Here is an 11,474-nt window from a genome sequence, read left to right as displayed (position 1 = left end):
CGCAGAGACTAGGAGTAGATGGATTGGAGTGGTGGGGCGCCTTTATATATGAGTCCAAATTGCGATGCATTCACATTGTGCTGGCTCCATTCTGCTTCTCCAATTAGTTACCTATGCATGCTAATTGAGTGTGGAGGCATCATTGACCATTCAACATTTCAAGAACCGCTACCCTCTGCCTCGTTGGCATTCAAGCTATATCAATGTAAATGCATGTCAAAAAGAGACTAGTCGGTAGTAGTATACTCAATATTGTGCACCCCGGCCAAGGCGGAGAGGAAAATGAGAGAACTGCATATTTATTTATGGTGTAGATTCACTCATTTTGCTCCTTATGCACTCATTTACTGTTTAGTCACTTGTTGAAATCTCTAGAAAGACAAATATTTAGGAACGGACGGAGTAGTCCCTCCTTTCCGGTTTATAGGGCTATACTATTAAGAGGAAGTACAATAGTTGTCTTATAGCCTACTTACATGGCAATTTTGTGTATGTGGAGGAAAGAGACATAAAAATGTAAGACTAGCCACAGTGGGAGTAACTTCAGCAGTAACATCGAGTCCAACACAGCAAAATTTCTTATGTGGCCATGAGTTAATGAGGAGAGAGGTAGTTTGAGTAACTTAGCTAGTTACTGTAACATCACATGTCCCAATGCAATATGAGTCTATCTCTACTCTTATAGAAAACAGAGTTGGTGATGGTGTGCCTTCCATCCTGCAAAATAGGCCGTCCGATTTTATCTGACGGATAGGAAGGAAACTATGGCAATTTTAGAAAAAGATACCCACACCCCTCTCCACATTTGCAAATAAGACCTTCCCTCGGTCATCCTTTTGTCCCACGAGATAAACTACTCATAAAAATGCATCTTGATGTTCTGTGCAACACATGGGCATCTTGCTAGTAACCTAATAAATGAAGCTTTGCATGACACCACACTTATGTTACTACCCACTATGAAGATAGTAACATAGTATATGGATATGTGTATGTTACTCTCCATTGTGGCTAGTCTAAGGGGAGTGGGCTCTCATACAAGAGCCTATCTATATGCGTGCTCCAAGGCAGATGCAATAAATGTGAGGAAAGAGATAGAGATAAGATGAGAGGTAGATACAATAAATTTGAGGAAAGAGATGGCGTACTAATCTTGTAGCTAACCTTAGAGCTAAGCTTGTTGTATATGTGTTGGCTATAAATGATATGGCAACATCTTATAGTCGGCAGTTGGGTGTATTATTAACTTCTTATGTCTCTCTCCTCCACATAAGCAAAGTTGCCATGTAAGCAGGCTATAAGCCCACTATTGTACTTGCTCTAAACTGACCGTTGCATGCTGTGCTAGATACTACGTCCCACGTCTCTCATTGGTTGATTCCTATTCATGTCAAGAAACAAGAAACATGGTCGGTTTTGTTTTGGGATTACTTGATTTTCATAAGATGACAATAACCACAATAACCGTAAGATCTGCATCCGACGGTGGCACCTATTGGACGCAAACAGCGGTAGAAAAGAATTGCCACAAAACTCTCGCACCACACCCCACCCCTACACAAAGACTTCCACGCGGGCGTTCGCGACTGCCCCGTTCGGGTTGCTCTTGTCTCTTCGCTTCTTCGTGAAGACGAACAATGATGTTACTACTTCTATAGTATCGAATCAATTGCTGCATGTTCGTCCACCACGTGCGGGAGGGATAGCTTGTTGTAGTAAGCAAAAGCCTCTCCTAGTCTGCGAGCCACCACACGCATGGGTGAGGGAGAGGGCTTACTAGTAGTAAAATCAATATTCTCCTCGTTGTACGAGTTGGGGAGACACATCATAGCACTGGCCCCACATGCTTGCCTCTAAACTTGGCTAAAAGACCCGTAGTGTATAATATATTTGCTGCAACCTCTAACATTTACCCCACCACAAATTAAAATATATATTCCTGTCTTGACCAGATTAGCATGCAAACTACAATCACCAGGATAATAGGTAGGGCCAGAAGATTATTTTAATGAAAAAAGCTTCGAGAAGGCCTCATAGCATGCAACTGACTCCAACGATTTTACACTACTAGGAAAAGGCCTACTAGTGGCGCACCTATTTTGCCTACTAATGGTGCACTACAGGTGAGCCACTAGTATCACGCCATTAGTATTTTTTACTAATGGCGCACCTGTGGTGCGCCATTAGTATCTGGTATACTAATGGCACACTATGCAGTGCGGCATTAGTATATCCCACGGTGCGCCATTAGTATGCCTCCCAGGGGGGCATATTTACCCATGTGCTCTGGCTTACTAATGGCGCACTAGTTGATGATGCGCCACTAGTAATGTATTTGGAAAACAAAAAAATCCAAATTTATAGAAAACAACCTATAAGAAAATAATTTAAAAACAAAAAATGAAATAGAATCATATTTTTATTATAGTAAGAATATTACAATGTCTTTACTAGTATCCAATAAAAGGAAAATTGCAAGGAAATAAAAGAAAATCCTAAAACTAATCTTCTAGTAATATTTTCTTCCTTTTCTTCACTTTATCCCAGCAAAATGTAACAAAATAGACAGAAATACAAACAAACTATTTATAACATGTCAATACTGTCATTTTTTGTGCAGAACTAGATATGAGCATATATTTCCAGAATTACATGCTGTGAATATTGTATGAGTAAGATTATAATGGAATTGAATTGCAGAGGACATATGAGGTTCAACACTAATCATCGACAACGAAATTGTGCAAGAAATGATTGATCAGTAAATGGACAACCTTCTTAGAGATTGTCATGCGATGTTCAATGAATCAACAGGAAATAAGTAACATGCCTTCCAAGACAACCTTCTTACACATTTTTCCGCATCCAGTAGTAATTAGGTAACGAAAACAGTGAGCGGCTTAGATGGGGTACCAATTGAAATAACACTGTCCAGCAGCAAAAGAACCATAGCTAGTAAGTGACCAACACTGTCCACACACGCATCATACAAGACCAAGACCTCATCAGGCCACACCCTAGCATATAAATAGACCAACACTGTCCACACACGCATCATACAAGACCAAGACCTCATCGTCGATGTCATGCATGGATGACTCCCACTCCATCCAAATCAAAGAAACAAATGAGAAGGGGCTGAGATACAGAGCTAGCAACCAATTTTTACAGAGAAGTTCTAAAATTTTCTGGGTTCATATATTCAGCATGTTGACAAACAGAGGCAGTGTAGCGCACTAGGCTAGAGCTTAGAGCTATGCATGTACATTGATTGTTATAGCAGTGCAGCGACAACTACTTGTTTAGATGCATATAAATCATCTCCTTGCTTGAAGTAGAAAGAAAGCAGAGTAAAGGGCCCTGAAGATGTTGACTACTCACTTAATTAGAAGGTAGTGAGAGAATCCCTTGCCCAGTTGGGACGAGTTTCAGACCGGCGGTGGAACTTGTTCTTGCCTGTTGAGGATCCTGAATGGACAAGAGAATGAAGGCATCATCAGCTGACACACAAAAAAGGGCTCTCTAAAAACTAAAACGACCATGGGGGTGCTGCTGCTTACCCGAGCTAGGAGGCGTCTTGTCGGAGGGGAGTTTTCCCTCGTACACGGCATGGTCGTTGGCCCAGCTCGGCTGCACCACACCGGAGCAAGCGACCAAGGCACTGGTCTTGCGTCGAGTTGCGTTGACAACGGAAGAAAGTCCGGTCTTACACACAAGTAAAGACTGAATGTTCAGTGGCATGTACGTACATTATAATGGCAGTCCATACAGAATAAAAATGACGCCACTTGTGGAATCAGATAAATTGAACCAAGCGGGGCAATGGATCTATTTGACAGACAAAATAACCCAAAAGCATGGCATATGAACAAATAAACATGTTCCTACATCTGTTGATTGATTCAGATACTCAGAAAAAAAGGATGCGGCATATGAACAAATAGTAGCCACAGCATAGCTCCAACGCGGCTCAGATTTCAAAGATGAAGCTGGATAAAATTAGTTGTTGTGATGTGCCTGTAAGCATGCTGCCTAAGCAACGGCGATGCATATTGGTACAGCAGGGAGATCAGTAGCATCGACACACTTGGCCCTACTTGGATCACGCGCCCCAGAGATAATTCCACCAAATTGGTCAGGTTCGAGCAGAGCACGAAGCTGGATCCCGCCCGCCTACCCACGCACGCAGAAGTTACCAGATGCGTCTAGTTCGAACCACGGGGGAGAGGGCACTGACCGTCGATCTTGATGCGGCCGGCGATGGTGTATCCCTCAACGGATCTGCACCCACAAGGCGAGGCGAGAGAGGGAGTTAGATACAGCCTCCCGATCGGTCGGATCAGTGAGGGAAAACGAGCGGGGACGAGGGGCACTTACCCGGGCTGGTCCGCCGCCGCGTGGCCGAGGCACACCGCGAGGACGACGGCGAGGATGAGGAGGGCGCAGAGGGGGCTCATCGTCGCCGTGACGGAGGTCGTCGTCGTCATCGTCGCGCGAGCACGAGAGCTTTCTTTTCTCTCCTCTCCTCCATCTGCTCTCGGCCATGGGCTTCGAGGAAGGAGAGGCCGCGACTGAAGGAGCCACCGTCTTCGCTTTGCCTTGGATCTGGTGTGAGGCAGGGGGAGGAAGAGGCAGGCGGCCGGGGCTTCCCGATCTAGATCGATGTCGAGGGAGGTGGGTGGGTGTGTCAGGAGGAAGGGGAGGGGAGAGAACGTGACTAGAGGGAGGGGATAAGGGGTGATAGCAATGGCACACTGGTAGGGGGTGCGCCATACGTATAGATAGCAATGGCGCATCTCTTACTGGTGCGCCATTACTAGTTAAAACTAGTAATGGCGCACTTTTCCCCTGGTGCGCCACTGCTAAGTCTGGGGAGGGGTGTGGGGCCAGGACAAAACTAGTAATGGCGCACCACACACCAGGTGCACCATTAGTAATATGGCCACTAATGGCGCAACCATATCTTGTGCGCCATTGCTATATAGCAGTGGCGCACCACATACATGGTGCGCCATTAGTATCCATTTCATCTATAGCCCTTTTCCTAGTAGTGTTAAGGTTAGAGGCACGGTACGCGCTATCCTAGACTATGTTACTATACTACCTCGCCTACACATCAAACTGCCACACGAGCGCTCGGGTTGCGCTTGTCTCTTCACCTCTTTGGGAAGTCGAACATGATTGTACTACTATAGTAGAGTACTACTAGTATGCTTCTCTCCATCTGACACCGAATGAACTGATGCATGTCCACCGCGTGCAGGAGGGAGAGCATGTAGCGAAAGCTTCTCATAGTCCTGCGAGACACCACGCTCATGGGCGAGGGTGAGGGTGTTGTAATCAAACTTCTCCTTGTTGTACGAGTTGACTCGACACATCAAAGTAGTTCACTTGAGAAATTTCAATAATTTGTGTTTACCAATGCATTAATTACAATGCATGCATGCATGCCGTGACTTTCCTTTTGATACTTGCATGTGTTCATTTAACGCACCTAGAAGTAGTATGAATATGTGATGGTAAAACTTTCTAATGCACCAGCCCTAAAGTGAGAGATGGTTGTACATGAGGAGGTCGAGATCATGCCGACGGAACAGGACCCCACGATGGAGCTCTCTATGGTCTCTATGGACCTCACCTTGCTCCACTACCCCTTGTGCATTCACCCCTTGAAGCCTCCAATGTATGAGCTTCGAATACACCTCGTCCGTTCGGATGATCGAGCAAGGTGCGGGTTTCTTGAGTGATGTGTTGTTTGATTGATTTTTGCAGTGCAAGGGAGGGAACCTGGCCTGCGCGGACTGCCAGGTGAGCGCCCCGAGAACCAGTGGCAATGGCAGAAGTGCGAGCGCGGCAGCGACTTCGACGTGCGGAACATGGTGATAGTCGCCGTCCTCTCCTCGGTGAGGGTGGAGTGCCCGCGCGAAGGTTGTGGGCTCTACGTCACTTACCACAAGCTCGCCGATCACCAGAGCGTGTGTCCGCTTGCGCCCTGCAAATGCCCCATGCTCGTCTGCGGTTACGAAGGCCCGCCGCCGGCGCTCCCCCACCACATCTGCATCATGCAACCCATGCACGTGCACAGGATCCAGTACGACAAGGTGCTCCAGCTACAAGTGTCAATGTCGGAGCCACGGCTCTTGCTGTTCGCGGAGGAGGATGGCCGCACATTTTTCTTGGTCGGTGGCATGCTCGACATCGGCGCACCTATCGCCATGTCGGTCATCTACATCAGAGCGGGGGCATCCCCACTGCCGCACTATGTGGCCAAGCTGTGGGCGAATGGCCCGCTGGGGGAGCCCAAAGGCAGGACCGACGCCGTTAAGGTGGAAATCGAGATGACAAGCCGCAAGGATCCCGACGACATCGTCGTGCAGGAGCTGACCTTCTTCACCGTTCTTCTCATGCTGATGGCCGGGGCTGGGTTGTCGAGGACACTGTCCCTCGACATTCAGATTGACAAGCTCGCCTCCTAAATGATTCTAAAGTGCCTTATGTTTATCTTAGTAATATGCTAATATAGGGGTTAGCTCGGTCTACTTTAGCTTAAGAAATGGTGGGTTTTGGTGGTGATGCAGCAATTACTTCGACATCATATCAGCAGCTAAAGTAATTTCCAACAGTCGAACGGATATTTTGTATCCGTTGGATATATAGATCCTTTGGGTAAGAAGTATAAGTAGCTTATATGCTTGTTTGTTGAGGCCTTTGGGTAAGAAGTATAAGCATATTATATGCTTGTTTGTTGAGGAAGTGTTGCATACTTCTGCGAGTTGATGTGACACATCAAAGAAGCACTACTACTAGTAGTACTCACTCGACTGCACACTAGGCAGACGAAGCTCGTGTCGTGTTGGTTTCGTGTGCGGCCCGCATATGAACCAAAACCTTGCACCTCCATCTTAGCCTCCGTGTTTTAAACTTCTCAATCTCAAGGACAAGGAGCATCCGGTACCTATGATAGAACTAGTCAGATGGTTGAGAGCACTACAATTCATAGCTACACATGCGTGTGTGAGACAGGATGAGTGCGTGCATGCACCTCTTCTCTTTGTGTATAACATATTAAACTCAGAGTACAAGTGAATGTGGGTGGCATCGACCTAGGGAGCTAGATATGGTGCATGCGAGAAGTCCCAAGAGACTAGAGGCGTGTGCGTGGGAAAGCGGGAGAGAGATCATATGTGTCGATGCAATGCGTGCGAAAAAAAGACTAGTCTATAGCTCGCCATGAGGCTATTCCTATCGAATGCTCCAATAACCATAAGATATTGTAACACCCATGATGCGGCTATATCTCCCACGTGTCGGGGCACAACATAGAGACATAACCACATGGTAGGCATGTCGCAAGAGGGGTAATCTTTACACATCCCATGTACTGAATAAGAAAGGGATAAATAGTTGGCTTACAATCGCCACTTCACACAATACATAAATATAGCATACATCAACCAGAATACAAACAAGGTCCGACTACGGAACCAACATAAATAAAGACAACCCCAAATGCTAGATCCCTGATCGTCCCGACTGGGCTCAAGTACTGATCAACTGGAAACGAAACAACACAACGAACACGATCTTCATCGGGCTCCCACTTGAGCTCGGTTGTGTCACCTGCACTGGTATCATCGGCACCTGCAACTGTTTGGAAGTATCTGTGAGCCACAAGGAATCAGCAATATCACACCCGCGAGATCAAGACTATTTAAGCTTATGGGTAGGAAAGGGGTAGTGAGGTGGAGCTGCAGCAAGCACTAGCATATATGGTGGCTAACTTACGCAAATAAGAGCGAGAAGAGAAGCAAAGAACGGTCGTGAACTAGAAGTGATCAAGAAGTGATCCTGAATCTACTTACGTTGAAGCATAACACAAGAACCGTGTTCACTTCCCGGACTCCACCGGAAAGAGACCATCACGGCTACACACGCGGTTGATGCATTATAATTAAGTTAAGTTTCAAGTTCTCTACAACCGGACATTAACAAATTCACATCTTTCCATAACCGCGAGCACGGCTTTTGAAAGTTCAAAACGCTGCAGGGGTGTCCCCACTTCGCCCATCACAAACTCTCACGGTCAACGAAGGATATTCCTTCTCCCAGGAAGACCCGATCATACTCGGAATCCCGGTTACAAGACATTTCGACAATGGTAAAACAAGACCAGCAAAGCCGCCTGAATGTGCCGAAAAATCCCGATAGGAGCTACACATATCTCGTTCTCAGGGCACACCGGATGGGCAAGACGTCGAGTTGGCATAGACCCTGGTTTCCCAGGGGGCGCCAGACATCGCCCAGGTTGGACAAACACTTAGAGAATCACTGGCCCCGGGGGGTTAAAATAAAGATGACCCTCGGGAGCACGACTCCTAATGAGAAAAGTAGGTGGTGGTGAGGCAAATTTAAACTAAGGTTGGGCCTTGCTGGAGGAGTTTTGTTCAAAGCGAACTGTCAAGGGGTTCCCATAACACCCAACCACGTAAGGAACACAAAATCAAGGAACATAACACCAGTATGACGGAAACTAGGGCGGAAAGAGTGGAACAAAACACAAGGCATAAGGCCGAGCCTTCCGCCCTTTACCAAGTATATAGATGCATTAATTAAATAAGACATATTCTAATATCCCAACATAACCATGTTCCAATATGGAACAAACTTCGGCTTCACCTGCAACTAACAACGCTATAAGAGGGGCTGAGCAAAAGCGGTAACGTAGCCAAGCAACGGTTTGCTACGAAGGTGGGTTAGAGGCTTGACATGGCAATATGGGAGGCATGATGAGCAAGTGGTAGGTAGCGCGACAAAGCGATAGAGCGAACAACTAGCAAGAAAAGATATAAGTGATTTCTAGGGTATGGCCATCTTGCCTAAGATCTCGCAAGGAAGAAGAACGAGTCCATGAAGACGACAAACGGACGTAGTCGAACGAATCCTGACAGCTCTGGAACGAAACCGAAGCTAACGAGAGAAGCAACGCGGAAAGAAGCAAGCAACATAGTAAAGAACCATCACATAAACATGGCATGATGCACAATCGAGTATGATGCATGTCCGGTTTAATGAAGCATGGCATGGCAAAGTGCACACAACAATACTACAAATTATGTTGCATATTGACGAAACACCACATCAGTTATTTAGTTCTCTCCCGTTTATGTACTCAACAATATTAAATGTTTTTAAAACGTGGCAAGGGGTGAAGCATATGAAAACTACCTATCTAGGCAAGTTTAAATGAGGCCGGAACAACAAACAACAAGTCCGGAAAAACCTCATATGCATAATTTGAATTAGCTACTGTTCTGCCCTAAACATAATTTTAGAGTTGTTAAACATGCAAGATGAGTGCACCAAGTTAAACTAGGCATTTTTCTACCCCATTTACATATAAAGTTTATTTAAAATGGAGCTACGGTTATTTAGTTATGAACTAAATCATTTTAGCATGGCATTTATGCAAAATTAAACAAACAACTAGTTTAACATTTTAAACATGGTTGAAAGTGGCATATTATGAAACTAGATGAAATTCTAAGCCTATTACATATAAATTTTAATTAATTCCGATGCATGGTTATTTAATTATGAGCAATGGAAGAAAATGGCATTTTTCTGTAATTATGCAATTCACACGAATAATGTTAAATCACAGAGAGAGAAAAAAACATACACAGGCTAGAAGCAGCTCACTGTGCGAGGCCCATGTGGATATGGCCCGAAACGAAAGAGCGTGTGTGTGCTCGATTTAAAACAGAGAAGCAAGGAAAAAAAGGAATCGAGAGAACCAGGGATCGAACCTAGAACCTCCTGATTTGGAGTAGCCGCGCTTGCCAATTGGGTGGACCAGTTCCAATGTTCTGCTAGGGGACCAGGCCAGTAATAGGCACCGGTGCGCCGGCCCAAGCACTCAGATGGTCGCATGCGGTCCGTCAGATCTGGCCCGCGCAGAATCTGGTCCACTTGATCATGCTCGCGTGAAAAACGGATCGTGGGCTCGGTCGTCATCTTCCTCACGCCCGCGAACTCCCTCCACCTCTTCCTGCTTAACCCACTCCCCCGCACGCATCTCTTGCGCGACCCCGCACCTCCATATCTCATCCCCTGCCGCCGGTTAGTCCCCCTCGCCTTTATCATCGTCACCGCCGCACCGGTCACATTGTGTCGTTTCCCTCCCCGAATACGTAGCACCCACAGCCATGGTTCCAGGAAAATCTTGGGGGTGGTTGTAGCATTTGCTGCCTTCAGTTCCATCTCGTCATGCGTCGGTTGTAGCTCTCTTAGCGTCATCGCCGCCCCTCGCCATCAAAACACGCTGCACAGGGTTGTGTGAGCGACGACCAAAAAGTCAACGCCGTTCATGGATGCAGCAGAAAAAACTCTGGTAGGAGAATCATGGATGTAGCAAAATCCCTCACCGGTAGTAGCAAAAATCAACTGCGGTCGCAGCAAAATCATCTCGCCGCCGTCGCCGGTCTCATCTCCGCCATGATGGATGTATCAAAAACCCTCGCCGGTAGTAGAAAAATCCAAAGACGGTTGCAACAATTCATCTCGATGCCGTCGCCGGTCTCAGCTCCGCCATGATGGATGTAGCAAAATCCATCACTGGTAGTACCAATTTTTGAGGACAGTTGCAACAAAAAAAAGCCGCTGCCGTAGTAGGTCGCATCTCTGTCGTGATGTATGTAGAAAATTCCTTGCCAATAGTAGCTAATTTCGACGACGGTTGCAGCTTCTGGCTCAGCTGGTTGAAGCTTCCCCGGGGGTGGAGGTTTCGCTTCGTCAGAATGGAGCTAGATGGATGGACTGAGTGGATTCCGTGGTGGTGCTGCGGCAGCAACTGGTTGCAGCTTTTTTGCTAACTGGTCCAGCAAAAAAAACTGACAGGTTGTAGCACTGAGGCATCGTCTTCCATCAGTCTACTCGTCCATGGCCTCACCCATGGCCGCCGCCGCCACCAGTTGCAGCACCGCTCCACCAAACTACCTGTGGTGTCCGTGGGAGAGGGACGAGCGCCGCAGCTGTTGGGAGCAGGAGCTGCATGAGCACCGCTTCGGGGAGCTGCTCGCATGGAGGAGTCACGCTGGCGAGGGAGATGGAAGAGGAGGAGAAAGAGAAGCAGTCTTGTGGAAGAAGGAGAGGAAATAGTGCTCAAACAGCGGTGGGGAAAGGATAAGGCAAGGCTGAGCGGTCACGTGACGTGCGAGTGGATTAGTAGCCAGGCTGTGCCAGCAATCAAGCGGTGTGACCGGCCCAAGTTTCGGCCGGCGCACCATTCTCAAACGTTTCCCTTATATGAAATAGGATAAAGGCTGCTACTCTGGATAAGCAAAAAAAATACAGAAGAAAAGATGCAACCACGGGGATTTGATCTCTTGACCACCAGGATGGAGGAAAGAGGCGATAGCCACTGCACTAAGGATGTGAGTGTGTTTGAAACTGGGGCGCTACACTATATGAACGAA

At 46.8% G+C, this 11,474-nt stretch overlaps 1 protein-coding gene and 1 long non-coding RNA gene across 2 annotated transcripts; one reads left to right on the top strand and one right to left on the bottom strand.

The window, feature by feature from the left end:
* Positions 1–4,543: 4,543 nt before the first annotated feature.
* Positions 4,544–6,476, top strand: LOC147984702 (uncharacterized). Its single transcript, XM_087541218.1, has 2 exons — positions 4,544–4,610; positions 5,773–6,476. Exons 1-2 carry the CDS (start codon positions 4,544–4,546, stop codon positions 6,474–6,476), a joined length of 771 nt encoding a protein of 256 aa, XP_087397344.1.
* A 767-nt stretch (positions 6,477–7,243) lies between these two features.
* Positions 7,244–11,272, bottom strand: LOC125536901 (uncharacterized). The gene is made up of 3 exons (XR_007295308.2): positions 10,425–11,272; positions 9,807–10,321; positions 7,244–7,647 (listed from the first exon to the last, which is right to left on the bottom strand). It is a non-coding gene; the product is annotated as an uncharacterized LOC125536901 (long non-coding RNA).
* Between the last annotated feature and the right edge of the window lie 202 nt (positions 11,273–11,474).

This window comes from Triticum urartu, chromosome 2A (genome assembly GCF_056163025.1).
Source record: "Triticum urartu cultivar PI428250 chromosome 2A, HENAU_Tu73, whole genome shotgun sequence".
Classification (NCBI taxonomy): domain Eukaryota; kingdom Viridiplantae; phylum Streptophyta; class Magnoliopsida; order Poales; family Poaceae; genus Triticum; species Triticum urartu.
The sequence above is the reverse complement of the archived record's forward strand: the minus strand, read 5'-3'. Positions and strand labels throughout refer to the sequence as shown.